We start from the raw sequence: 27,424 nt of genomic DNA on the forward strand, positions 1-27,424 counted from the left end.
AGCACAGCAACCCCCCTGTCCTCGCAAACTGCCTCCCTGCAAAAAAGGAATCGTTTTCCTGGACATTTCTCCCACAGTCAAGGTCTTTTCAAACTGCTGTCGTGCCACCAAACCTGCTCAGGGTCCCTCCCAGCTTCTGCCTGTCCTTGCATTTAAAGGTACGGGCACATTCTACCTTCCACCAGCAAACCCAGCTCCTCACGGGCAGTAGAAGCCCTGCTCTTACCTGGACAGACTGCCGGGCTCGGCACAGCTGTGGCTCATGGAGCAGCTTCCCAAGGCCGTTCTCTCTCCCAGCAGGAAGCACAACTCGCCTCCACACCAGGGGAAACCACGAGCGAGGCTGCAAATGGACACAAAACGAGCAAAAAGCATTAACGCAGCACCAAGAAACTGAGACCAATCTTCGTCTCGTAACACTGCACGGGGAAAGCCTTTGGGATTCCGAGGCAAAGCCTGAGACACCCAGAGAGCACCAGTCCGGCAGCCCCCCCACGGCTCCCCCCGGGGTCACCCGGCAGGCAAGGGGCTTACCCGGGCCCCGCCGCCCAGCACAAGGCACCCCTAAACGCCCCCGGCTGCCCCGGTGCACAAACCCAGCGGCCAAGGCGCTCTCCCCTCCGCAGCCCGGGCAGCAGCGGGGCCGCACCCTCAGCCCCCACACACAACCGCCCCCACCTGCCCCGCCGGCCCTTTATACCGCGGGCCGGCAGCGCTGCCCAATCAGCACTCGAGCGCCTCCGCCCAATCCCAGCCCGCCTGGCCCTGCGGCCCCGCCCCGCCCGCTCAGCCCGGCCCCGCCCCTCGGCGCGGCCCCGCCCCCCGTTCCCTCCGCGCGGCTCCCGCCGCAGCCCCGGCGGGCGCTGCTGGGGCCGGGGAAGGGCGGGTGGGAGCTCCGCGGTCACGGCCCGGCCGGGAGCTCTCCCGGGACAAGGGGAGCGGGGCCTGCGGGGACAGCGGCCTTCTTGGGGGCGGGCAGGGCGGGGCCGGGCGGAGCGGCGCGAGCCGGGGGGCGGGCCTGGGCGGGCCGAGGGGCGGGGCCGGCGCGATCCCGCGGCGCTTCGCTCTGGGCTCTGGGGCTGTTCCGGGCTGGTTTTGGGTTCGAGGGCGGCAGCGGGAGCGGCGCTGCGGGGCGGGACGGGCGGGAGGGGCCGGGGCAGGGCGGGGAAGCCGCGGCGGGGCCCGGGGGCTGCAGCTCTCTGGCTTCCCCACTGGCTTTGCAGACATTTGCCACCTTCAGAGGAGGCACAAATCCCCGCGGAGCTGAGCAAGGGGTGCGGGGAGTGCAGCGAGCTGGGGCGGGGCTGTGACCAGGGCAGGGTGTGCGCAGTGCCCCAAAACCCGCACCCAAAACCAGCCCGGCCCCGCCCCTCGGCCCGCCCAGGCCCGCCCCCCGGCCCGCCCGGCCCCGCCCCCCGGCCCGCCTGGCCCCGCCCCTCGACCCGCCCAGGCCCGCTCCCCAGCTCGCGCCGGCCCCGCCCCCCGACCCTCCCGGCCCGCCCCCAAGAAGGCCGCTGTCCCCGCAGGCCCCGCTCCCCTTGTCCCGGGAGAGCTCCCGGCCGGGCCGTGACCGCGGAGCTCCCACCCGCCCTTCCCCGGCCCCAGCAGCGCCCGCCGGGGCTGCGGCGGGAGCCGCGCGGAGGGAACGGGGGGCGGGGCCGCGCCGAGGGGCGGGGCCGGGCTGAGCGGGCGGGGCGGGGCCGCAGGGCCAGGCAGGCTGGGATTGGGCGGAGGCGCTCGAGTGCTGATTGGGCAGCGCTGCCGGCCCGCGGTATAAAGGGCCGGCGGGGCAGGTGGGGGCGGTTGTGTGTGAGGGCTGAGGGTGCGGCCCCGCTGCTGCCCGGGCTGCGGAGGGGAGAGCGCCTTGGCCGCTGGGTTTGTGCACCGGGGCAGCCGGGGGCGTTTAGGGGCGCCTTGTGCTGGGCAGCGGGTCCCGGGTAAGCCCGTTACCTGCCGGGTAACGCCGGGGGGAGCCGTGGCGGGGCTGCCGGACTGGTGCTCTCTGGGTGTCTGAGGGTTTGCTTTGGGATCCTAAAGCCTTTCCCCGTGCAGGGTTATGAGGCAAAGAGTGCTTTAACTTGGTTTTTTGGTGCTGCGTTAATGCTTTTTGCTCGTTCTGTGTCCATTTGCAGCCTCGCTCGTGGTTTCCCCTGGTGTGGAGGCGAGTTGTGCTTCCTGCTGGGAGAGAGAACGGCCTTGGGAAGCTGCTCCATGAGCCACAGCTGTGCCGAGCCCGGCAGTCTGTCCAGGTAAGAGCAGGGCTTCTACTGCCCGTGAGGAGCTGGGTTTGCTGTTGGAAGGTAGAATGTACCCGTGCCTTTAAATGCAAGGACAGGCAGAAGCCGGGAGGGACCCTGAGCAGGTTTGGTGGCACGACAGCAGTTTGAAAAGACCTTGACTGTGGGAGAAATGTCCAGGAAAACGATTCCTTTTTTGCAGGGAGGCAGTTTGTGAGGACAGGGGGCTTGTTGTGCTCTCTAGCAAAACTACTGCCCTTGGGATGTCCAGGGTGAGGAGATGTTGGCCACGTGTGGGCTGGAGCAAAGGTGTGTGGGTGCCTGTGTGTGACAGCCGTGGGTGTGCAGGAAGGGGGTTCTGGTGCCATTGGAGCTGCCAGGGAGCCAAAAGGGGCACAGTTGTCTGAAAAAGGCAAAAAGTCTCAGTCTCTGTTGACACCTGTACCAAAGGAGATGCAAATTTTCCCTTTCTCGTTGCAGACTTCGCAAAGTTCCCCAGGAAAGGAAGCTTTAGGTTCCTCCCCAGTTTTATGCTAAAGGTTTCCTTCCTCCTGTCTCAGCACCCTTTCTGCTGTTGGGAGAGCACAAGGCAGGTGGAGAGGATCCCCAGGCATCTGCAGGCACAAGGGACTCGTACAACTGCGATTTTCCGCCAGCCCTTGTGAGAGGGACTTTCAGGATACTCTTGAGTAATGTGCCAGTTCTCCTGCTGGAGCTTTTTTATGGAATATTTGAATATAAAGAGTAAGACTAAAGTCAGGTTTGTTCTGGAGAATGTTACACTTGTGCAAAGCTCCTTCTCTCTGTATGTTTTCTGTTCTAGAAAGCACATTCTTGGGTTCCTGGGCACTTCCTATTAAATGATTCCCTGAAACTAATTTTGTACTGAAAGGGGAACGGAGCTGTCTGTGGGAGGTCAGATGTCCCTGGAAAAGCTTTGTGTTTTTTCGCTCAGTAAGCTCTTAAAATATCTCAGAGTGTGCAGGAATGCCTGGCTTCTAAAAGTCACCAGCTGAGTCTTAGAGGCTCCTTTGAAGAGCTGATTTCAGGCAGCAGAATTGCCCCCCAGGAGGGACTCTGTGCCTGCTCTCCCGTGGCTCCAAGGGATCTCTGGCCCTTCACGCCGGCACCGAGATTTTCTCGGGAAGGGCCTCAGATCCCCGGACCAGTCTGGGACACAGGCAAGATCCCCCTGCATTTTGGGACCAAATTGGCCCCTGGAGGGACAGTGCTGTTGGTGCCCCCCGGGTTGGGGCACCCCGAGGACTCCAGCGCGCACCGAAAGGATTATTCGGGGAGATCCTCGGGGTGCCCGGCCCTGGGGAGCTCAAAGCAAGGTCCCTGCCATGGATTCAGGCATTGCTGAGAGTATCCCAGGGGTCCCTGTCCCTGCTAGACAGGGAGCTCTCTAATGGGCTGTAATTGGGTTCTAAAAGTGGTGCTCCAAGTGCCAAACAAGTGTGGGATTGGGATTAAGAAATGAGCAGTGAGGGTGCAATTGGCTGTTTGCTCTGGAATGTGACTGTGAGAGCTGCAGGAGTGCCAGGTGTGTGTTCCAGTCCCCAGCATTTGGTTTGCACATGTCCTGCTCAGACACAGGTCCAACTTGCTCAGTCCTGAACACAACAGAATGAGAATTATGGACTGGCAGTGTTAAGGTGATTGGTGTGACAGGGGTCAAACTGGGAAAACATTGGGGAATTCCTCAGTTGGTCTGTTGGCCAAACTCACCCAAACCTGTGCTAGGAAGAGATTGATTGGGAAAGTTGAGGCAGAAATGCAATTGAAAACTGGGTCTATTGACACTGTAATTGCTGAAACTAAATGTGTCCAAGCAGCAGCTCTTGTTGTGCAGGGAATAACTCCTGTCAGCAGCAAGGCCCCCACTGAAGTGGCAGCTGCAGTTGTTCCTGTGGTGTGGGCCAGTGGAGCTGCAGGAGAGTGGAAGAGGGCAGAACCTGTAGGTATTATCCCTGATGTGGGATCTCTATGGGTAAGGCCAACCCAGTATCCTTTAAAATCAGAGTGCCAGACTGGATTGGTTGCAGGAACAGCTAAATTGGCTCCTCCTGGTTTGCTTGTAGGACGTGAATGCAAGAACCTGCCAAGAAAAGCAATGGCCAAGGGGATTGATTAGGGCAGGACCTGAGAGAAGCACCTTGAATGACAACCTGGAGTAGTTTCCAGTATTGGATTGAGAAGATGACCTTTGCTGCATCTCCTTGAGCAAGGAAAGCCAAGAAACCTTTGCTTTGGAAGGAGATAATCTGGAAATCGGGCAGGAAGAAGAGAAGCCCCGTGACTCCTCCCTGAGCCCCAGACAGCCCATGAACTGCCTTGCTGGGAATGGTGGGACGGGCTGGACTCTGCATTGCTCCTTCTGGATGTGTGGTAAGGCTGTTACGGCAACTTTTTGAATAGATGGTGCAAGGGCAGCCTTTAAGCAGCTGAAGCATTCCCTGAGGAGAGCTCTGGGTCTGCCAGACCTCTCAGAACTGTTGGAAGCATCTTTGGTGGGGAGGGCAAACAAAGGCCAAGGTGTGCAGTGACCCCCTGAGAAGGGACTTTGAGTTAATGGCATCCCTGCAAGTGAACTTTGTGGGCTGTTCCCCCTGTAGGGCAGGTGATAGTCCCAGCTGCAGTGATGTGAAGAACAGTTAAAAAAGAGCCCCAAAAGCTGGAAATGCTCCTGGAGGCTCTTGGCAAAGAGAGTTTGCTGAGTTCCCCCTGACAGAAGGGCAGTGATAGCTTTTGAGTGCTGGTAGATCCTTTGAATAGGTAGCCTTGAGTGTGTCCTTGTTGCCCCAGTAGGCCTTGTCCACCTCCCCATCTCCCAGGAGATGTACATATTAAAGTTTCAAATGCTCTCCCTAACCCTTTGTTGGCTTGAGGCTCTCCCCTCAGGAACTGCAGGAACTCCTGGTGCCGCCTGGGCCGATGGATTGGACGCCCCAGCCCCTCCGTTCCTGCCCAGCCACTGGGGCCGTGTCCAGTGGTGGCACTGCCAGCCCTGCAGGTGAAGTGGGAAGGGCCTTTGCAGGTCTGGTGGGTCACATTTACAGGATCTGAAGATGCAGAAAAAGGACCTGAGGTTTGTTATTCTTGAGTTCAGAAAGCTCCTTTTGGTTGGTGAGCAGGACAAAGTGGATCCTTAAGAGTTCCCATCCGTGTTTGTGTCTCAGCCTGTGTTAGGATTCAGGGCTGTCAGTTGTTGTCACTGAGGAGTCAAACTCTGCTTTAAGTAAGGAGACCCTGGCCTGATGGCTGAGTGTTAACAAAAAGGGGAAATGCTCTCTGAGTGTTGAGATGTAACAAGGGCTAATCCTTTTTGCAGTGGGATGGAGCCTGGAAAGTGCACAGAGCTGAGCCCAGGGATGTAAAGGGACCAAGCAAGGGAGGTGAAGAAAGAAGGAAGAAGGGAAGTGAGGCAGCAGGCAAGCAGCACCAAGTTGCTGTGTAAGCAGGTGAGTTGTGTTGAGGTTCCTCAGGCAGGCACTGAGGACTTGGAGGGCTCCAGACAGAGCAGACCTGGGAAGGCCCTCGGTGAAGCCCCTTGGAAACCTTCTAAGGGTGGGTGTGTATGGTGATAAGTGTTGGGAAATGTCCTGAATGTGGAACAGGAATGCAGGGAAGGAAATGAGCCCTCCTGTAATGCTGACCCCTCCCATCAGCTGCAGTGAGACACCTGCGTGTGCCCTTTGGGAGTGGATTGCCAGGGCACCCGGTGGGCTGGAATGATTCAAGAACATAGCAATAAAAGATTACCTGGCTTCTAAAGCTCACCACTTGAGGCTCAGAGGGTCTTATAAGCAATTTTAGGTAACACCTGAAGTTTTGTGTGTACTTCTGAGTTCAGTTGGAAAGAGATTGACCAGGGAACAGGAATGTTTCTCGTTCCTGGAAGTTGCGCTTGATGAACTTCCCATCTGAGCTGATGCCCTTGGCAGGAGAAGTGCTCAGCAAGGAGGCTCTTTGCTCCTAGGCAGGAAGAAAGGCCAGTGCCCTTCCTCCCCAAGGCCCAGCCCAGCAGGGCTGGCAGGAGCTGCTGGTGTGGCTGCTCTTTGGGTTCTCAGCTGTGCCCGTGGGGTGGTGACATCGTGTTCCTGCCTGTGCTCCAGGGCAGCCAAAACCCCAGCCCAGCCCCTGGGCCTTTTTGGGAGCCTGAGCTATTGCAGCACTGGGGATGGGGGTTTGGGGTTTTTTTCCCTAAAAGCAGAACCGTGGGGGGATCTCTTCTGTCACAGTTGTTGGTTTTTTGATATCTTAATTAATTACACCTTTGGAAGAAAACCTTGTGTAACTTAGCAACTGACTTGCACTGGTTACACTGAAAGTGCCAAGGAGTTGTAGTGTCCACTGGATTGTTTGTATTGAAGCAGTTTGGTGTTTACAGAGGGATAATAGCTCCTGTCAGCAGCAAGGTCCCCACTGAAGTGGAAGCTGCAGTTGTTCCTGTGGTGTGGGCCAGTGGAATTCCAAGAAAATGGACAAGGACAGAACCTGTAAGAATTACCCCTAAGCCAGAGTCTCTCCTGGTAAGGCAAACCCAGTATCCTTTAAAATTGGGAAGCCAAGCTGGATTGGTTCTAGTAACAGCTAAATTTGCTGATGATGGTTTTATAATAGAATGTGAATGCAAGGACCTGTGGAGAAAGGAAATGGGAAAGATGATTGATTGCTGGGGCTGGCAGACAGTGGCACTGGATGTTTGGCTGTGGTTGGGAATGAGCAGCTTGACCTCCCCAGGGTTGTCTGTGCTGGGGTGGGTTTGGGTCCTGTGTGGCCACAGGTCTGTGCAGCAGCTGGAGCCTGGGCAGGTTTGGGGGCTGTGGTGTGCCAGGCTGCTGAGTGTGTTGTCCCTGTTTCCTTGGAGTGTCCCAGTGTCCCTGCTTGGCTGTTTGTTGCCCTGCAGGCAGAAGAGCCCAGGCCTGAGATGGCTGAGTGTTGGTGTGACCCACAGTGGGTGTCCCTGCCCTCGGGACAGTCCCCAGAGCTGCCTTTGGCATCCCCTGCTGAAGGGTGGGAGCTGCCCAGAGCCAGCAGCATCCAGCTGGAGGATCCAGGAGGATGCAGCTCCTGTTGTCTGGGAGGTAAGAGGTGGGGTGCAGGAGCTGGCAGGGGTGTTTTGCAGGCAGAGGGAGGGCAGGAGCAGGAGAATTGCAGGTGCAGCAGCTGGGTCAGTGCTGGATGGAGTCAGGCTGGGAAAGGGCCCTGAGTGTCAGGGCAGGGGAGAGCCCAGGGGGGCCCTGGGAGCCCTGGGGCTGTGAACAAGTGCAGTGGGCAAAGGAAGGGGCACTGGAGAGCTGGGCAAACAGCTGGAGCAGTTGCAAGGGGAGCCAGGAGACTGGAATGCAGGAGCAGCAGCTCCCTGTGTGTGTGTGTAGAACCAGCTGTACTGCAGCCCCCAGTGAGGTGGGAAATGAACCTCAGGAGGCTGGGAACGAGTCCCACACACTGGTTAAAGTGGGATGGACTCTTCCCAATGTCTGATAAGCTTTTCTTCAGTGTTGCTTTATCAGTTGAAAAGTGAAGTGATTGTCAAGGTGTTGGCACTTCTTCTCCCGTGTCTTTGGTGAGGTGTTGACTCAGTACCTTTCCTGGAGCTGCTGTTGGATGAAGAGGTGCCCCCAATTCACCTGTAAGGTCCTGGTTGTCTTCCCTGCTTCTCCCAGCTTGTCCAGGAGATGGAATTCCAGTGCTACAGAACAGCTGGGTCGTGGTGCTCCCAAAAGGAGCCTTTTGTGCCTTCAGGGCAGGTTCTGGTGCCCCTGGAGCTGTTGGGAGAAGCGGAGGGTTGGCAGGGAGAGGCCTGGAATGATGTTGCTGTGGCACAGAAGAAATGAGCAGTGATGGTACAATTGGCTGTTTTCTCTTGAATACAATTACAAGAGCTCCAGGAGTGCCAGGTGTGTGTTCCAGTCCCCAGTATTTGGTTTGCACATGTCCTGCTCAGACACAGGTCCAACTTCCTCAGTCCTTAACCCAAGAGAGGGAGAATTATGGACTGGCAGTGTTAAGGTGATTGGTGTGAGAGGGGTCAAACTGGGAAAACACTGAGTGGTTCCTCAGTTTGTCTCTTTGTCAAACTCACCCAAACCTCTGCTAGGAAGAGATGGACTGGAAAACTTGAGGCAGAAATGCAATTGAAAACAGGGGCTATTGAAACTGTAATTGCTGAAACTAAATGTGTCCAAGCAGCAGCTCTTGTTGTGCAGGGAATAACTCCTGTCAGCAGCAAGGCCCTGACTGAAGTGGCAGCTGCAGTTGTTCCTGTGGTGTGGGCCAGTGGAGCTGCAGGAGAGTGGAAGAGGGCAGAACCTGTAGGTGTTACCCCTGATGTGGGATCTCTCCTGGTAAGTCCAACCCAGTATCCTTTAAAATCAGAATGCCAGACTGGATTGGTTGCAGGAACAGCTGAATTTGCTCCTCCTGGTTTGCTTGTAGGACGTGAATGCCAGAACCTGCCAAGAAAACCAGTGGACAAGATGATTGATTAGTGCAGGACCTGAGAGAACCCCTGTAAGTGACAACCTGGAGCAGTTTCCAGTATTGGATTGAAAAGATGGCCTTTGCTGCATCTCCTTGATCAAGGAAAGCCAAGAAACCTTTGCTTTTGCAGGAGAAAATCTGGAAAGCGGGCAGGAAGAAGAGAAGCCCCGTGACTCCTCCCTGAGCCCCAGACAGCCCATGAACTGCCTTGCTGGGAATGGTGGGACGGGCTGGACTCTGGATTGCTCCCTCGGGATGTGTGGTAAGACTGTTATGGCAACTTTTCAGAACAGCCTGTAAGAATTTGCTGCCTTGGCTAGATGGTGCAAGGGCAGAAGCAGCTGAAGCATTCCCTGAGGAGAGCTCTGGGTCTGCCAGATGTGTCAGAACTGTTGGAAGCATCTTTGGTGGGGAGGGCAAACAAAGGCCAAGGTGTGCAGTGACCCCCCTGAGAAGGGACTTTGAGTTAATGGCATCCCTGCAAGTGAACTTTGTGGGCTGTTCCCCCTGTAGGGCAGGTGATAGTCCCAGCTACAGGGATGGGAGGTATACTTAAAAAAGAGCCACGAAAGCTGGAAATCCTCCTGGAGACTCTTGGCAAAGAGAGTTTCCTGTGAGTTCCCCCTGACAGGAGGACAGTGATAGCTTTTGAGTACCGGTAGATCCTTTGAGTAGGTAGCCTTGAGTGTGTCCTTGTTGCCCCAGTAGGCCTTGTCCACCTCCCCATCTTCCAGGAGATGTACATATTGAAGTTTCAAATGCTCTTCCTAACCCTTTGCTGGCTTGAGGCTCTCCCCTCAGGAACTGCAGGAACTCCTGGTGCCGCCTGGGCCGATGGATTGGACGCCCCAGCCCCTCCGTTCCTGCCCAGCCACTGGGGCCGTGTCCAGTGGTGGCACTGCCAGCCCTGCAGGTGAAGTGGGAAGGGCCTTTGCAGGTCTGGTGGGTCACATTTATAGCAGGTAAAGTTGGAGAAAAAGGACCTGGGGTCTGTTATTCTTGAGTTCAGAAAGCTCCTTTTGGTTGGTGAGCAGGACAAAGTGGATCCTTAAGAGTTCCCATCCGTCTTTGTGTCTCAGCCTGTGTTAGGATTCAGGGCTGTCAGTTGTTGTCACTGAGGAGTCAAACTATGCTTTAAATAATGAGACCCTGGCCTAATGGACAAGTGTCAGGTAAAAAGGTGGAATGCTCTCTGAGTGTTGAGATGTAACAAGAGCTAATCCTTTTTGCAGTGGGCTGGAGCCTGGAAACTCCACAAAGGCGAGCCAAGGAATGTAAAGGGACTAAGCAAGGGAGGTGAAGAAAGAAGGAAGAAGGGAAGTGAGGCAGCAGGCAAGCAGCACCAAGTTGCTGTGTAAGCAGGTGAGCTGTGTTGAGGTTCCTCAGGCAGGCACTGAGGACTTGGAGGGCTCCAGACAGAGCAGACCTGGGAAGGCCCTCGGTGAAGCCCCTTGGAAACCTTCTAAGGGTGGGTGTGTATGGTGATAAGTGTTGGGAAATGTCCTGAATGTGGAACAGGAATGCAGGGAAGGAAAATGAGCCCTCCTGTAATGCTGACCCCTCCCATCAGCTGCAGTGGAGACCCCTCCGTGTGCCCTTTGGGAGCGGATTGCCAGGACCCCCGTGGGGCTGGGATCATGGCAGGGTGTTGTAAGCAAGGAATGCCTGGTTTCCAAAACTCACCAATTGAGTCTTAGAGGCTCCTTTGAAGAGCTGATTTCAGGCAGGCAAATTGCCCCCCAGGAGGGACTCTGTGCCTGCTCTCCCGTGGCTCCAAGGGATCTCTGGCCCTTCACGCCGGCACCGAGATTTTCTCGGGAAGGGCCTCAGATCCCCGGACCAGTCTGGGACACAGGCAAGATCCCCCTGCATTTTGGGACCAAATTGGCCCCTGGAGGGACAGTGCTGTTGGTGCCCCCCGGGTTGGGGCACCCCGAGGACTCCAGCGCGCACCGAAAGGATTATTCGGGGAGATCCTCGGGGTGCCCGGCCCTGGGGAGCTCAAAGCAAGGTCCCTGCCATGGATTCAGGCATTGCTGAGAGTATCCCAGGGGTCCCTGTCCCTGCTAGACAGGGAGCTCTCTAATGGGCTGTAATTGGGTTCGAAAAGTGGTGCTCCAAGTGCCAAACAAGTGTGGGATTGGGATTAAGAAATGAGCAGTGAGGGTGCAATTGGCTGTTTGCTCTGGAATGTGACTGTGAGAGCTGCAGGAGTGCCAGGTGTGTGTTCCAGTCCCCAGCATTTGGTTTGCACATGTCCTGCTCAGACACAGGTCCAACTTGCTCAGTCCTTAACCCAAGAGAGGGAGAATTAAGGACTGGCAGTGTTAAGGTGATTGGTGTGACAGGGGTCAAACTGGGAAAACATTGGGAAATTCCTGAGTTTGTCTCTTTGCCAAACTCACCCAAACCTCTGCTAGGAAGAGATGGACTGGAAAAGTTGAGGCAGAAATGAAATGGAAAACAGGGGCTATTGAAACTGTAATTGCTGAAACTAAATGTGTCCAAGCAGCAGCTCTTGTTGTGCAGGGAATAACTCCTGTCAGCAGCAAGGCCCCCACTGAAGTGGCAGCTGCAGTTGTTCCTGTGGTGTGGGCCAGTGAAGCTGCAGGAGAGTGGAAGAGGGCAGAACCTGTAGGTATTACCCCTGATGTGGGATCTCTATGGGTAAGGCCAACCCAGTATCCTTTAAAATCAGAGTGCCAGACTGGACTGGTTACAGTAACAGCCAAATTTGCTATTCATGGTTTGCTTTTAGAATGTGAATGCAAGAACCTGCCAAGAAAAGCAATGGCCAAGATGATTGATTAGTGCAGGACCTGAGAGAACCCCCTGAAATGACAGCCTTGAGTAGTTTCCAGTATTGGATTGAAAAGATGGCCTTTGCTGCATCTCCTTGAGCAAGGAAAGCCAAGAAAGCTTTGCTTTTGCAGGAGAAAATCTGGAAATCGGGCAGGAAGAAGAGAAGCCCCCTGACTCCTCCCTGAGCCCCAGACAGCCCATGAACTGCCTTGCTGGGAATGGTGGGATGGGCTGGCCTCTGGATTGCTCCCTCGGGATGTGTGGTAAGGCTGTTATGGCAACTTTTCAGAACAACCTGAAAGCATTTGCTGCCTTGGCTAGATGGTGCAAGGGCAGCCTTTAAGCAGCTGAAGCATTCCCTGAGGAGAACTCTGGGTCTGCCAGACCTCTCAGAACTGTTGGAAGCATCTTTGGTGGGGAGGGCAAAGAAAGGCAGTGACCCCCTGAGAAGGGACTTTGTGTTAATGGCATCCCTTTGTGTTAATGCAAGTGAACTTTGTGAACAAGTGAACTTTGTGGGCTGGTCCCCCTGTAGGGCAGGTGATAGTCCCAGCTGCAGTGATGTGAAGAACAGTTAAAAAAGAGCCCCAAAAGCTGGAAATCCTCCTGGAGGCTCTTGGCAAAGAGAGTTTGCTGAGTTCCCCCTGACAGAAGGGCAGTGATAGCTTTTGAGTGCTGGTAGATCCTTTTGATAACCTTGAGTGTGTCCTTGTTGCCCCAGTTGGCCTTGTCCACCTCCCCATCTTCCAGGAGACCTACATATTGAAGTTTCAAATGCTCTCCCTAACCCTTTGCTGGCTTGAGGCTCTCCCCTCAGGAACTGCAGGAACTCCTGGTGCCGCCTGGGCCGATGGATTGGACGCCCCAGCCCCTCCGTTCCTGCCCAGCCACTGGGGCCGTGTCCAGTGGTGGCACTGCCAGCCCTGCAGGTGAAGTGGGAAGGGCCTTTGCAGGTCTGGTGGGTCACATTTATCGCAGGTAAAGTTGCAGAAAAAGGACCTGGGGTCTGTTATTCTTGAGTTCAGAAAGCTCCTTTTGGTTGGTGAGCAGGACAAAGTGGATCCTTCAGAGTTCCCATCCATGTTTGTGTCTCAGCCTGTGTTAGGATTCAGGGCTGTAGCTGTTGTTGTCACTGAGGAGTCAAACTGTGCTTTAAATAATGGGACACTGGCTTAGTGGACAAGTGTCAGGAAAAAATGGGGAATGATATGTGCATGTTGAGATGTAACAAGGGCTAATCCTTTTTGCAGTGGGATGGAGCCTGGAAAGTGCACAGAGCTGAGCCCAGGGATGTAAAGGGACCAAGCAAGGGAGGTGAAGAAAGAAGGAAGAAGGGAAGTGAGGCAGCAGGCAAGCAGCACCAAGTTGCTGTGTAAGCAGGTGAGTTGTGTTGAGGTTCCTCAGGCAGGCACTGAGGACTTTGGGGGCTCCAGACAGAGCAGGCCTGGGAAGGCCCTCAGTGAATCCCCTTGGAAACCTTCTAAGGGTGGGTGTGCCCTTTGGGAGCTGATTGCCAGGACTCCTGTTGGGCTGGGATCATGGCAGCGTGTTGTAAGCAAGGAATGCCTGGCTTCTAAACCTCACCAGATGAGTCTTAGAGGCTTCTTTGAAGAGCTGATTACAGGCAGGAAAATTGGCCCCCCAGGAGGGACTCTGTGCCTGCTCTCCCGTGGCTCCAAGGGATCTCTGGCCCTTCACGCCGGCACCGAGATTTTCTCGGGAAGGGCCTCAGATCCCCGGACCAGTCTGGGACACAGGCAAGATCCCCCTGCCTTTAGAAATGAGGCCTTCTTGTGGCTGGGAAAACATTGGGTAATTCTTCAGTTTCCCTCTTTGCCAAACTCACCCAAACCTGTGCTAGGAAGAGATGGACTGGAGTCTCTGATCTCCTGGGCAGTTGTCCTGCATGACCTGGGAGCCTCTGGGATTAGACTGGCCTGGGCAGACAGGGAGCAGTTTGTCCTGTGGAGCTGGGCTGGGTTTGTTGAGGATGCCTTGGGAGGCAGGGCTGGAGAGGCTCCTCTGTTGGCTGTAGTGGTGGAAGGTTGTAGCAGCAGGGCTGGAGCCTTCGCCCTCCTGCTCCCCCCGTGAGCCCCGCCGGGCCCGTGCCCTTGGCAATGGAGGGCCCCCCATTGCTGAGTCAGCGGTTCCGGGGGCCAGGAGGGATGGGATCAGGATGCCGAGCTCCGCCCAGGGCCAGGGCTGCCAGTGTTCAACCATGGAGGGAACTGAAAGCACAGTGAGATGGAGGCCAAGCTGCAGCACAGGGATGGGTGAGAAAAGACCCTGGTCCTCAGGTGGAGCTTTGAATTCCCTGGAAAAATGGATCCTGTCAGATGGATCAGGCCCTTGTGGGTGCTGGAGCAGAGACCTCTGTCATTTATGGTCACCCTGAAAGGTTGCAAGGACAGCAAGTTCTGACTGCAGGATGAGGTGGCAAACAAAGTGAAGTGGTCCAGAGAAAAGCTGAGGCTAAAATTGGTCCTGTGCCAGAGCAGCCTCGTGCAGTGCTTGTTGCTGTCCCTGAGTGTCCCATTGCAGTGGATATTTCCAAGGGTGCCTTGTGCTGGGGAGCACTGGGGCAGTTCCCATTCCCTGGGCAGGGCAGGCAGGGCACGTTTCCCCCCTCGAGGGTGGCTCCACAGTCCCCCCCTGTGCCCTGGGAGCGTGGCAGAACACCTGGACCCACTGTCCTTGTCAGAGAGGGCACAAGGGATGGTTGGATGGGGGAGGGAATGGCTCAGGGAGTACAAGCACCATTACAATGAGTAGGGCAGCACCTGGAAAGGAAGGGGGGGGTTAATCCAGACAAAATCCAAGCACCTGCCCAAGCTGTGATATTTTTAGGAACTCAGTGGTGCTGTGGTCCCCAGGAAGTATTGCCCAGGACTAGGCAGGAGACTTCAGGCTCTGTCACCCCCAGAGCAAGGTGGCAGCCCAGCAGTTTATTGGTTGGTTTGGCTTTTGGTGACATCAGGGTCCTCCTTTGGGACCAATCCTTGGCCTGGGCCATAAAGTGTCAGGACAGAAGTGTGAGTTTGAGTGGGAAATGAGCAGCAGGGAGGGTTGGAACCAGCTCAGGGAGCAATTCAACAGGCTCTGGACCTGTGGCCAATATGAGCTGGAGAGGGGGGACTGAAGGTTCCTGCCAGTGATAATGATGCCAATTGGAGCCTCTGGCAGAAGTAGGGTAGTGTAAGGGGGGTACTTTTGAATTAGGTGATCAATGGAGCATAGAGGTGTGAGAAAGAAATCATATTAGGATGTGAAACCAGCTAGAGTGTGGTACAATTTGACTTCATGGCACGAGCTAATTGTAAGGTCCATTGTGCTTTTCAGCAAGTCAGCCTGATATCCCCTGTTACCAGAGCTGAGTTCTTCCTTGGTTCTGCTCCATCTTGCAAGGTAGGTACATCTACCCTTGAAACACAATGTTAGAGGTCATAGCCAGGGGTGAGAAGGATGATGGTGAGAGGAAGATGATGTGGGCAGGGGTCGCTGGCCCCTTGCCCTCCAAGTAGGGCAGGCCCAGACTGTTGCCATCAGGCAATGATCAGGTGGGGTTTGGCTGCCATTCAGGCCTCCCCTTACACTGCGTCCTGGCCCCACGTGGTGTAAGGTGGAGCTGATCAAATGGGCTGTCAGGACTGCTGAGCTGAGCGATCCTCATCCTGCCACCGAGCCTGTGCTGCTCCGCGGGGACGCCCGCCAAGGGATGGGCACCGACCAGCTGCTGCACATCCTGACAGCCCTGCCTGGCTGGGGGGTGGGCACGGGTTAGTGAGAGGAGGCAACAGAGAAAGAAGGCTTTAAATATCCTTCAGTGTTCCTTTATTTAGTGTTCATAATATTTCCCCTTTAATTTCCCCTTTTACTAACCAAATATCGTGTTAATAGTTATCCATAATATTGTGTTAAGATCCTTTTTGGTATCCCTTTAACTCCCTTTTTACTAGTTAGTATTATACTGTATTGAATGCTGTTCTTAGTATTTGTTTTAATGCCACACAATAAGGCAGTTCACTCGTATCCTTTATTAACTTTTGATTCACTTTGCTAAGTTTATTATTATTATTATTATTATTATTATTCTCACTGCAATAAAGGTATTTTGTGTGTTTGAATGTTTGTGGCACTTGTCTTTATTCTGGGCATGTATCCTAATGAACTGTTACAGTGCCCTTAGGATTTGGGAATAGGAAGTTACTGGAAGCCAGCCCAAGGTAGCCCCCGTTGGAGAAGTGGCTCTGAGTATGTTCTTGGGCTTTAGTGGCAACTCAACAAATGATAAGAGGGCCTGAAATGCCCAGAAGGCCGTGGGTACAAAGCTCCTCCAGGGTGCACAGGCCAGGCCCTGCTCAGGAAGGCAGCACCATGGACTGGAGATGGTGGATCCAAGCCAGAGCCAGAGCAGGGGCCGGGGCAGGAGCGAGGCCTCGGGAGGGAGTTGCCACCGGCCCTGTGGTTGAAGCAACAAGTGTGGATCCCCTGGACAGTGAGCACAAATCACTGGGAAATGGGGAGAAGCCCCAGAGCAAGTGCTGGGAGCAGAGGGGGAGCATGCATGGCTCACTGCTGGGTCAGCCCCATCTGTCAGTGGGAAGCACTTTGGGAAAGCAGGAGCTTATAACCCGTGCCAGAGGGAGTTTGAAGTCACGAAGGGGGGAGGCAAAAGTAGTCCATGTGCTGAGTGAGACACTGTACCTGTGGGAATGAAGCAGGAAGAACTAGGGCAGTGTCAGGTTTGTAGGGATTTGGGGTCAGTTGGCAGTGGTTTGGCTACTTGGCTCCCAAGTGCCACCATCACGGGATTAGTGATTAAATGCAGACAAGGAAAATGGGAATATGTTTGTGTGAATAAATGTTAGTGGAGGGAATGATATTGCCATGTTGTAGCTTGATATCTTACAGAAACTGTGGATCCTGGCCATCCTCAGAGCCCTTGTGGTCCCTCTGGGCGATGCTGTTGGCCCGGGCAGTGCCCTGGAAAAGGTGCCTGGGTGGGGTGACTTGGTTTGATTTGGATGGAGATGGAAAAGCAGCTCCCAAACAGGCCCCCAGGCCAAGGTGACCCGGGAAGCAAGTGGCCCTTGCCCAGGGGTCAGTCTCCCTTTGTGCCCGGGGCACTCTCTGGCAGGGCCGGGGGCTGTCGGGCTCATTGTGGGGGCGGCTGTTGGTGCCCTCAGTGGGATTGGATGGATGTGATTCCAGGGGCTGGGAGCACTGTGGCCATGCAGGGCTGGAGTTTCCCTTATGGTGCTGGCTCCGGGGGGTCTCCCTGGCATCGTTGTCCCCCTGGGTGAGCGGTGCCAGTCCCAGCCACAGTGTCACAGCAGCAGGGCCGTGCCCTGGGCTCTGCCTGCTGGGCTGTTCTGGGTCAGTGCTGCCAAAAGAGCAAAGGGATCAGCTTGGGCAGGGGATGGCACAGTTGGGCATCATCCTCCCGAGGAGAATATTGGTCCAACTGTTGGGTACCTGCTGCCTGTGTCCTGCAGCCCAACATCATCAGGATAACAGAATTCCTTTCCCCACTCTGATTCCAGTGCTCCCATCTTGGCCCAGGCAGCGAGGCTGGGGGGACACGGGGCTGGGAGGAACAGGAGCTGGTATTGGATTTGTAGGCAGTGGAGACATGGAATTGTTTGGTAACCAATGGCAAAGAGCTGGGCCAGGTGTATCCCGAGTGCTGAATTTAGGAGCACAAGGGATGCCCACTGTATTTACCCCCCCTTTCACTCCAGAATGTGATGGGGAGTTTGGGCAGCTCTCTAATGGTTCCCCAAGATGTAATTGTTGTGCACAGGGGAACACCAGTAACTTAGGAACTGGGCTGAGTGCACATGACATGGTGTGTATATTGTACTACAAAGAAATGAGGCACAGAAGGACTTAATGAGTACCAGTGAACTGCTCTGGAGGGCTGTATTCACATCCTGGACTGCAAAAATTCACTGGATTTTGTCTCCTGAATTGCTGCAGTGCACCAACTGATATCGTGCTGGAAAAATAACCCACTTCAATGTAAGTAAACCAGGGGTTTCTTTGGATGTAAACACAAATTTCAAATTTGCAGGGCAATAATAAGACTTGATCACCAAGTGCAAACAGTAACTATAGGGGTCAATTAGTGACCTTTGGGCATCAGGTAGAACAAGTCCCTGCTCACCACTGGTGGGACATATTTACAGGATTCTCACCATCTGCTACAAAGTTTGTGAACACTTTAATCCATCCACTGATTAAATCAGTAATTATACTGATTTTATGAAAAATATGCAGTTGTTGTCTCTGGGATCAATTCTAAGAAGTTGTTTCTCCCGTGTCTCTGCCCTGCCCAGGGATCAAAGGACCGAAGGAAAGGATGAGAAGTTCCCTGAGAATGGAGCCCCGGGGCTGCTGGCCCTGAGGAGCAGGGTAAGGGCTGGGTGTGCTCAGGGGCCCTGGCTAAAGGCTGCAGGTGCAGTGGGTGTGTGCTGGGCCAAGGCAGCCAAGGTGTGTGCAGCTGTTCCGTGCCCTCCACCCTTGGCCCCGCCGGGGCGCCTGCCCAGCGCTCCAGGGGTGGCCAACGGGGAGCTCACGGAACCTGCCCGTGCCCACGGCCCCACAGTGCCAGGCCTGGCCTAAAGCCGGCTTTGTTGGGCACAGCCTGGCCAGCGGGACCCCCTTGGAGCCGCCCCGCAGCCTCCCCTGGGGTGGAGGCACCCGCAGGAATTGTCCCGGGGCCGGAGCCTGCGGGATCGGCTGCCCCGGGGCTGCCGGGTGGGCTGGGGGGGAGCGGGAGGGGGCCGGGGGGGGCATTTCTGCTGAGCCACAGTTCTGCCTTGCTCATTGCCTTTTGTATCCCCTAAATCTGTAGCCCGTGTGCTGGACTGTGTTTGGGCTGTTCCTGTTATTCCATGACTGGGGAGGAGTTGTTTTCTGGAGTGCCCTGTCTGTCAGCAAAACACCAGGCCCAAAGGATCCTGGCAAGTGCAGCCCTGGAAGAGTCAGGAATACTCAAAAATGCACCAGTTCTCAGGAAGTACAACTTTGTAAACCATTTATGAAGCTGAAATTCCGCAGCCTTGAGCTGTTGGCTCCCAAATAATAGTGGAGGGAGAGGCAGAAAATGCCCCTGCTGCTGGGGCTGAACTGTCTGCAGTGACTGGGCAGGGCTTGGCCCTGATGTCTGAGTGCATCTTTAGGATAGATCCCAACTGTCAGCCCTGGCTCCATCCCTTGAGAAGATGGTGCTCCTGCAAGCCCAGCTGCTGTGCTGGTGGTCCTGGGGGCACCCCTTGCCCTGGCCTGTTGTCAGTGTGTTTGTGTTGCAGCTCAATAAAGTCCCTTTCAGTGGTGACTGTGTCATTTTGGTGTCAGTTCCTCTCCCCTGCTCCAGTGGCTGCATCACTGGCTTGTGCCTAAAGGAACTCTTCCCCTGCAGCAGTTCCCTGCTGCTCTCAGACAGGGTGGAGTTGAGGCCCCTGAGCAAAGGGAAAAAGGATCCATCCAAGGCAGGCCCGTGCTCACCCCCTGCCTCCCTCCAGCCTCCTGTGTTTCCAGTTCCCATCCCTGCTGGACACACAGCCTGTTCCCAAACAACCCCTGTTCCTGTTCTCTCTCCGTGTCTCCCCTCACACCTCCCCTCCTCTAATCTCCAGCTGCCCAGGCCCCTGTTTTTGAGGGGCATTCCTGGGCTGCTGCCCCCCAATTCTTTAAAAATGAGGTGCCAAGAGCCCCAAGTGCAGAGAGGTCTGCAGGGAATCAGTGCCAAGAGCTGCCCGTGCCTGCCTGTGTTCCTGCAGTTCTCCTTCCTGTTCTCCCTGGGCTGGAGAGACCTGCCTGCCCTGGGGTTATTGGAGCAGAGGGATGGGATTAAATTGGTGCAGAAGGGATGTTCACAGACATGTTTTCTGACAGGCAGTGCCATTTTCCTTTTGCCTTTCCCAAGTTTTTCCAAGTGCTGCCCAGCACGGGGGTCCGTGTGCTGGGACAGTGATTGGCAGCAGGAAGGGGAGCCTTGGCCTCACCTGCCCAGCTCAGGTGGGTGGCACAGAATTGGGGTGGGCTGGCAAGGCATGAACACATTTCTGAGTTCTGGAGTGCCTTGAATCCTTTCCCTGTCAGGTTTCTCTCCCTCATTTCCTGGGCTCCATCGTCCCAGGTGTCTCTGTCCAAAGTCCAATGGCAGAGGATTGACTGACTCCCAAGGGGGGTTTGGAATGAAAAGGGTTCTGTTCAAATGGGGCAAGGAATGCAAGATGAGCCTCCTTTTAGTGCCTGAAACAGGTAGGAATAAAAATGCTGGAAAAGGCCACGTTTCATTTGTTGTTCCCCCTGGATTTTTCATGGTTAAAACTCTAGTGAGCAACTGAACAGAAGGGTGAAGGGCAGGAGCCTTTGACTTGCCCAGTGCCCTTAATTGCCTTGTTCTCCTCTCTTCCAGGCCAGGCCAAAGCCCTGATCCAGCCCAGCTCTGCCAAGTGCCCTGGGCTGGGAGCAGCCAAAGGCAAGAGGCTGCAGCCCCGCCGGCCGGGCTGGGGGCTCCTGGTGCTGCCCGTGGGGTGGGGTAAGTCACAGGGACACCTTTCTCTCCTCCTGGTGTTGGCATTTGCTCCCTGGGCACTGGATGTGTAAGGAAGGAGGGAGTAGCAGGGAAGGGCAGTATTTCCAAACTGTCTGAATGTTGCCCCAGGTCTGGGATGGAGCAGCCAGGGGGGTGGTTGGGTTTGGCCTGGGCCGGTCAGGATCAGCCAGAAAGGACCCACCAGACCCTGAACCCTCACTGGACATGTCCAGCCCCTCAAGTCATTAATTTTCAGTAGAGGACAAAGTATTGGTACTTGCTTCTGATCTGTGGAGAATTTCCTTTGGAATGATCAACCAGAGAGTGTATCAGTGCAAAGCATCTCTTTGGGTCTTTTGTTTGTTTGTTTGTAATTTCCTCTCTGGCTTCAATGAGTTTGATGTGCTCCTGTTAAGGAAGCAGCCTGTTTTTATCTTGAAATTTGGGGTGGTTTGGTTTGTTTAGGGTTTTTCCCCCCACTGACTCGGGCCTTCCGTGCATAGTCCGTGTTGTCCCGCAGGACTGCTTTGGTTCTGGGTCAGAGAGAGAGAAGGGAAGTGGCTTTTCCTCATCTGGAATGTTTCCAGGCAGAAGTGGGGTGTTGTCCTGCCCCTCCCCAAAGCACTGCAGGCACCTGGGAGTAGCTCAGGGCTGGCCCAGTTCTCTGAGACAGACCCATGGGGGAGAGGTTTAAGTATTAATCCCATCTCTGGTGTGACTTGGTTGTAAGGATTGGGTCCTACAGTCCCAGGGTGTTAAGGAAAACAAGGAACTTCTGTTCTTCCTGGCAAACCTTCTGCTATTGCTTGTGCAGTGTTTGGGTTCTGTTGTCTGAGTTTCTGTCCAGGATCTTTCTAGGAGAGCCTGTTAGAAATTTAGAGGTAGGATTAGAATTTGGGTCTGTTGCCTACCCAACTGCCTCCAAGTCCTGATGGACTGGAGTGATGAGTGCTCTCAGCACAGGTTATTTCTTGACATTGTGTGGCTTTCCCTCAGCTGTGGGTGAGGAATTGTGCAAGCAAGGCCTGTGTGCCCGTGGGTGTCTCCCGTGGGTGTCCGTGTGGCAGGGCTGGGACAAGGACTCGTGCAGGGACCCAGCTGGCACTGGAGCTGCTGCCATCCTGAGCCACTGCCAAGGGCTGGGGAGAGACCATCTGGGAGGCTGTTCCCGGGATTCCATTGGAGCTGGATCTCCCTCCAGCTGCAGCAGCCAGGGGAGGGTTCTTCCTTGGGCAGCCCAGTGGCTTCTGCTCAGGCTGGCCCAGAGTGGGGCTGGGGCAGGTTCTCCAGGGAACTGGAGCCAGCCCTGAAGGGGCCCTGGAGAGCAGGAGCTGCAGGGACTGAGGTTTGCAAAGCTGGGCTGAAGTTTGTCAAAGCAGCAGAACATTCTCATTCCTGGGGGTTTGTGGGGTCCGTGTTGGTGCCCAGGAGAACTGGGTCAGACTGGCTCTGTGGTCCGAGAGCTGCCCCCCTAAATGTGGCAGGCTGTGTGTGCTGGCAATGAAGTGCTAGCCCAGAGGCTGATGGTTTCTGTCTCCAGGGATGCCCAGGACGCTGCTAATGCCCAGGGATCTGCTCTGGGTCCAGGCTGTCCGTGCTGGAGGGCCCTGGTGGCTGCAGTCCCTGAGCCCGCAGAGACAGAGGGAGCCCCGGCCCGAGTGGCCTTTGGCCCCTTGTCCTGAATTTGGGGTGAGCCTGGGAGCGTGTGGAGGGTGAGAATGAGGGCTGTGCTTCCAATGCATCATCCCTGGGAAGATCCTGTTGTTCCAGAGCGCTGGGGACAGTTTGGGCTTGGCAGCTTCAGAGCTGGGTTGGAGCAGCCCCTGAAAAGAATCAGGAGAGTGGAGGTTTGTCCCAGTGGTGCTTTCACACCCCACTGGACAGTCTGGGCTTCGTGTTTGAGGTTGTCCTGTATTTGCTCTGCAGAAAATGTGCCCTTCCCAATTCAGCCCAGCAGATCCCCAGGGCTCTGACAGGAATATTTGTTCTTTCCTTCCCTTTGGGATAACTTCATCTCCAAACTGCCGTGAGCAATTCCTTAATTTCTGCTGGAGAAAACCAAGTGTCAGAGGCAGTTTGCCAAGGAGGCCAGAAGTGTCTTTGGAGCAGAGAGAACGAACATTTTGGGATAAACTAAGGCAGTCATCAGGGGACAGGTAAAACTTGAGAAACTCCCCAGGGTGGAGAATGAATATTTGGAGGTCAAAAGGAGGTAGTCAGTGGTGAGCAGGTGGGGAAAGTTTTGAGAGTGAACTTGAGGTGGTCTGTAGGGTAGAGCAGGAACATATTTAGGTATACATGAGGTGATCAGCTGTGGAGAGGTAGGGAAATTTTGGGGGTCCCACTTGATCAAATCTGCAGGGCAGAGAATGAATATTTGGAGGTCCAAAAGAGGTAATCAGGAGTGTGCAGGTAGGGAAGACTCTGGGGAGAGAATGACTGTTTTTTGTTCAAAAAGAGGTAATCAGGAGTGGGCTGGAAGGGGAAAGTTTGGGGGTTAAAAAGGAGGTTCATTCTCTGCAGGGCAGGGAATGAACACACTGAGGTAACCTGAGGTAGTGAGTGGGGACAGACACAGACAATTGTGGGTGTTATAGTTCAGGTGATCTGCTGGGCAGAGAAGGAATGTGTTGAGGTAAAGATGAGGCACTCGGTGGCAGACAGGTGGGGAGAGGTTTGAGATAAGCCTGAGGGGTGTGTGGGGTGCAGAATGACCCTCTGTAGGTACGAAGGAGCTGGTCAGACGTGGACAGGTAAGGCAGATGTTGGGAGTAAAATGTGGGGCAATCTGTCCCAGAGAGAATGAATATTTTGGGGTAAGGTGAGGCAGTCAGTAGTGGGCAGGGAGGGAAATCTTGGTTTGTCAAAGCTGAGGTAATGTGCAGCAGAGAGAATGCACCTCCTGGGGTAAACTGGGGTAATCAGTAGTGGACAGGTAAGGAGGTTTTGGGGGAAACTTTGAGGTCATCTCTGTGGCAGAGGATGAATGTTTGGAGGTAAAAATGAGGTAATAAGTAGTTTGCAGGCAGGGAAAACTGTGAGGGTAAGTGTGGATGTCACCTAGGGGAGAAAATGAGCCTTTTGAGGTCCAGTAGGCAGTCAGTGGTGGGCAGGGAGGGAAAATTTGTGTTTGTAAAATCAGAGGTCATGTGGAGGAGAGAGAATGCACCTCCTGGGGTAAACTGGGGTAAACCTTGCAGACCTCCAGGGAAAATGTTGGGGGGTAAAACTTGTGGGAATCTGCAGGGCAGAGAGTGACTCTTCTGAGGTGAAAATGAGTTCCTGGGTGGTGGAGAGGTGGGGAAAGTGTTGAGAGTAACCTGGAGGGGGTCTGCTGGGTAGAGAATGAACATCTTGATGTAGAAATGAGTTGCTGAGATGTGGAGAGGTCGGGAAAATGCAGTGGGTCCAGTGTGAGGTCACCTGTAGCAGAGAGGATGTGCCTCCTGATGGACACTGAGGCAGTCAGGGGTGGGCAGGAGGGGAAACCTTTGGGGGTAAAACTTGAGGGAATGTCCAGGGCAGAGAATGAATATTTTGAAGGATAAATGAGGTACTCAATGAGGTATTCATTGGATTGCAGAAATGTTTTCTGAAACCTGTCCCCTTCTTTGTGCCTTTTGCTGACAGACCTTCTCTTTCTGCCTTTGAATTTACAGCCTCTGTGTGGCTCCCAGCCAGGAAAACCTGGGATAACTGAGGAGGGACAGAGATGAAGGTTTTATCTACACACTTGGGGTAATTTCTAGGGGATACAGCAACTGTTTGCCTAGCAAACTGTGTTTAACCACATTGGACCAAGTTGTGTTTGCACCAGCTGGGGCCAGAGGTACCAGGCAATCCAAAGCAAACCCTGCTCAGCCTCTAAATCCCAGGGGAAGTTCTCCAAGCTGCTCATTGAGGGACTACAGATACATTGAAATGGAACCAAGAGCACTACTAAGTTTCCCGGGAATCCCAGGATTGCTGTCCTAGAATTTTGAACAGGTTTTTAAGCTTTTTATGACAATAAGGGCTTCCTTCCTTTGATTGAATCCTGCGGTAGGATTTGGGGTTTCTTTGGATTCTGAATCCCTCCCAGTGGCCCTGACACTGGTCAGAGCTGGCAGGACAAACAGAGTCAGAGCTCCTGGCAGGCACAGGGGCTTTCCCCCAGAGTGGATCCAACTGCTGCCCCCAGCCTGGCCCGGTGGGATCTGCTTTGGCTCCCGGCTTCTGCCAGAGGCAGAATGTGTTCCCTTGATTGGAATGAGGATCCCGTAGCTTCATCTCCTGGAGGTTCCCTGGGCAGCTGATCCGCTCTGCCCCGTGTCCTGCTCTCAGTTCCTGCCCAGCCAGAGCCAACTGTGCCAAGGGCACGAGCACTCCCAGCCTGGATAGGGAACGGGGGACTGGCTTGTGCACAATTCACCTAGAAAGTCAAACGAGGGGATTGTTGGAGTATCTGGCTCCTTAGGGAACCTGCTGGCAGTAGAGAACCACAACCCCAAACCTCCAGCTGTGGGTGGAGTCGGGGAATGTAAACCAGCACAAACTCATCCCCCAAAATGAACCGTGGGAGAGCAGGACCAAATAAGGGTCAGTGTCCCTGTGGAAAGGCAAAAGGAGTCTTTTGGGACTTGGATTGTCCCCTTGGGAGATGGAGGTTGCTGGGATGCCCTCCCTCAGGCTGCCAAGATCTCTCAGTGCAGCAGCTTTGGCCGACAGGGCAGCACAAAGATCGTTCTCTGCGGGGCCCAGGTTTGGGTTCCGGTGTCAGCTTTGCAGGTTTGGATGAATTCTACCTACAGCCCGCAATTCCATGGGGAATTCCTGCTGGAACAGCCTCCCAGTGCCTCCTGGAGCCCGGATCTTCCCCTGCAGAGCTGCTGCTTTAATGCCAGGTTTGCCGGGAAGCAGCCGCGGTTCCAGGTTTGCTCAGCGGGATCGGGACAAGGACAGGTTGATATTCCACAGGCTTTGCTGTTTATAACCCTCCTTCCCCAACCCCGCTGGTGTCCCGGGGGGACTTGAGCGAGTTCCCTGGAATTGGGCCGATTCTCCGCCCCGGGCCGGGCTCCAGGGGATGTGTTGGCCCGGGAGAAGGCGGGGGCCGGACGCGCTCCCGGCCCGGGGCGAGGCAGCCCCTGAGCACGGGCGAGGACGTCTCTCCGGCCGGGAAGCCGCTGTCCCTTCGGAGCCTCGGGAGCGGCCCCGGGGAGTTCTTTTCCCCGAGGAAAGGGATGCACATCCCTGCCTTCAGGGCACCTCGGCTCTGCCCCACCTGTTCCAGCTGTCCACGGGTTCTGCGGTTGCGGTTGGGTCCCCGAAAAACTGCGAATTGTCTCCAAGCCCAACATTCTCCAAGCACCCCCTTTTCCTTTCAGGCATCTCCAAGGGCTCTCGCTCGGGATTTAGTGCCGCTGAGGGCACATGGCCCTGGCTTTAAGGCTGCTGCTGGCTGCTGGCCTCCGGCTGGAAGGGCAGGGATTTGGGGCGGGCGGGACACACGCGGGGGGCGCGGGGGAGCTCCGGGAGGTGGGCCCTGGGAACGGCTGCCCGCGCTGCTCTGCAGCCCCGCCGTGCCGACACTGCCGAGGGCCGGCTGGATTCTTTGGGGCCTTCTGGGCTGGCGCTGGGGCGTGTCCAGGGTGAGGCATCTCAGGGGGCCCGTTCAGAGCAGCCCCCGGCTGAGGAGCCGCGGGCAGCCCTTTCCCCGTGCCCACCCCACGGGGGCTGTAGGGCACAGCTCCGGGGCACAGCTCCTCCAGCCCCTGGCAATAGGAAGCCCAAGCAGGACTGGGTCACTCTCTGTCGCTCCGGCGTCCTCCCGGCCCGCGTTCCCTGCCCAGCTGGGACTGCCTAGGGAGCCCCGAGAACATTCCTGGCGGGAAGCAGGAGCCGCCGAGGGCTCCGTCCAACTCCGGGCCCGAAAAGCGGCCCCGACCTGAGCACCCCCAGCATTTTGGGATCCAAACGCTCACCTGGAGGAGACGACCCCCCGCAGGCGGGACCAGGCGGCGACACTCGAGCAACGCCTTTGCCTCGGAGCGAGGGATCCCTCCGGACTGGGTTGGCTCTTTTATCCCTGGAAATGAGCTCGGTTGTCGCACGAGCACCTTTGCAGCCGTTGGGTGAATCCCGGGCAGGGCCGGAAAATTTCCCTGAGCAGGGCAGTGATGAATTGGTGCCCGTCCCCAGCCGGGCACAGCCCAGCCGGCCGCGCTCCCTCCGGCCCGGGGCTGCGAAGGGCTCCTGCCGAGATTGAATAAAAGCGCATTTCCTGACTCTATTTCTCTGCGGTCTTGCCCCTCTTTTGACTCGCGCAGCACCGTCCGGTTGGACATTTCTTGGTTTCCTCCCCCGTAGCCGTTTCCCTCCCAGGCAGGACCTTCCCCGTCTGCAAATAAAGAGGAAATGTTTCAACGGGATTTTGAAAAACCAGAGGGTTTGGCCCGGGAGGGAGCGAGTTGCCGAGGAAACAGGGGAGAGGAAGGAGAGCCTCAGGTCCCACCTGACAGATGTCAGATGAGCCGCACCTTATGGATGGCAGGGCAAAGAACAGCTGTGGGTAATTGCCCAAGTTCCGCAGGCAGAGCTGGGAGCAGCCTGTGCCCGACCCGCGGCACGGTCAGTGCCAGCTCCTGGGGCCGCCTGAGGACAGACACAGGGACACGGGGACAGACGGGCAGCTCTGCTCGGGGTCCCGGAGCACGGGAGGAACGGAGAAAGGGCTGCCCTAGTTCTTCCCTGCCCCGGCAAACCCCCGGCTCCCCGCGGCCGGAGCGGGCCCGTGGCCGGAGCCCCAGCGGGACCCAGAGCCCTCGTTCCCGGGGGGCCCTGCGGGCGGGAACCCCCGCGGCCGCGGGGAAGGGGGAGGCGGGCGATGTTCTCCCCGGGAGCGGGTGCGGTGGCCTCGGGGGTGCCCGAGCGGGGGTAGTTCCGATCCCGCTGGGGGTGCGGGCGGCACCCCTTCTCGAGGGTCTCGGGGTCGGCCCGGCGTGTCCCCGCGCCCCGGCCGGTCCCAGCCCCGGCTCCGCGTCTGCACGACGAAAGCGCCGCCGTTCTCCCCCGACCGGGCCCCGGCAGAGCCCCGGCCCGAGCGGCCCCGCCGCGCTCGGCCCCAGCGCCCGCCCCGGAGCGGCTCTTCCCGCCCGCGTTGCCAGGGGCACAGGCGGCGAGACCGGGCTGGGATGAGCCCGGCACCGATCCTGGTCCCCGTCCGGGTGCCGAGCCCCATCCCAGCCCCAAGCCAACCTCGCTCCTCCGGTCGCGGTCCCGGTCCGGATCCTTGTCCCGCTCCTCCTGCCGAGCTCCCTCGCCAGCCTCGGTCCTCCGACGCGCCGATCGCTCCCGCAGCATCCCGGTACGA

The 27,424-nt window shown here is 56.1% G+C and overlaps 1 protein-coding gene and 2 long non-coding RNA genes across 6 annotated transcripts; 2 read left to right on the forward strand and 1 right to left on the reverse strand.

Annotated features, from left to right (window-relative positions):
* The first annotated feature begins 1,728 nt into the window (after positions 1-1,728).
* On the forward strand, positions 1,729-18,812 carry LOC127464394 (uncharacterized). The gene is made up of 15 exons (XR_007901340.1): positions 1,729-2,249; positions 4,322-4,628; positions 5,129-5,253; positions 5,572-5,701; positions 6,652-6,772; positions 7,111-7,327; positions 8,857-8,988; positions 9,515-9,639; positions 9,959-10,088; positions 11,660-11,791; positions 12,333-12,457; positions 12,779-12,908; positions 17,399-17,549; positions 17,867-17,942; positions 18,385-18,812. It is a non-coding gene; the product is annotated as an uncharacterized LOC127464394 (long non-coding RNA).
* A 618-nt stretch (positions 18,813-19,430) lies between these two features.
* Positions 19,431-23,880, forward strand: LOC127464396 (uncharacterized). The gene is made up of 3 exons (XR_007901342.1): positions 19,431-19,550; positions 19,954-20,076; positions 23,733-23,880. It is a non-coding gene; the product is annotated as an uncharacterized LOC127464396 (long non-coding RNA).
* LOC127464393 (basic proline-rich protein-like) lies at positions 21,619-26,872 on the reverse strand. Of its 4 annotated transcripts, none has more exons than XR_007901339.1 (3): positions 26,567-26,872; positions 26,037-26,452; positions 21,619-21,896 (listed from the first exon to the last, which is right to left on the reverse strand). XR_007901339.1 is itself a non-coding variant. In XM_051774680.1 (3 exons), exons 2-3 carry the CDS (start codon positions 26,397-26,399, stop codon positions 25,467-25,469), a joined length of 723 nt encoding a protein of 240 aa, XP_051630640.1. In that variant the 5' UTR covers positions 26,400-26,452; positions 26,567-26,872; the 3' UTR covers positions 25,465-25,466. The 4 variants fall into 4 exon arrangements, 2 of the variants coding, with proteins under 2 accessions (XP_051630640.1, XP_051630641.1); XR_007901338.1 differs by lacking the exon at positions 21,619-21,896 and adding an exon at positions 24,366-24,484; XM_051774680.1 differs by lacking the exon at positions 21,619-21,896 and adding an exon at positions 25,465-25,826.
* Positions 26,873-27,424: the final 552 nt, after the last annotated feature.

This window comes from Manacus candei, unplaced genomic scaffold (assembly GCF_025592945.1).
Source record: "Manacus candei isolate 608988 ecotype Guabito, Panama unplaced genomic scaffold, ASM2559294v1 h1tg000218l, whole genome shotgun sequence".
NCBI lineage: Eukaryota > Metazoa > Chordata > Aves > Passeriformes > Pipridae > Manacus > Manacus candei.

Excerpts from the sequence above, each read along its gene's own strand:
- LOC127464393 (XM_051774680.1), bottom strand. The coding sequence starts at position 26,399 with ATGTCCAACCGGACGGTGCTGCGCGAGTCAAAAGAGGGGCAAGACCGC. Across the intron at positions 25,827-26,036 it reads CGGGGGGTCGTCTCCTCCAG|GGGCTGGAGGAGCTGTGCCC; the intron begins GTGAGCGTTTGG and ends TCCTATTGCCAG.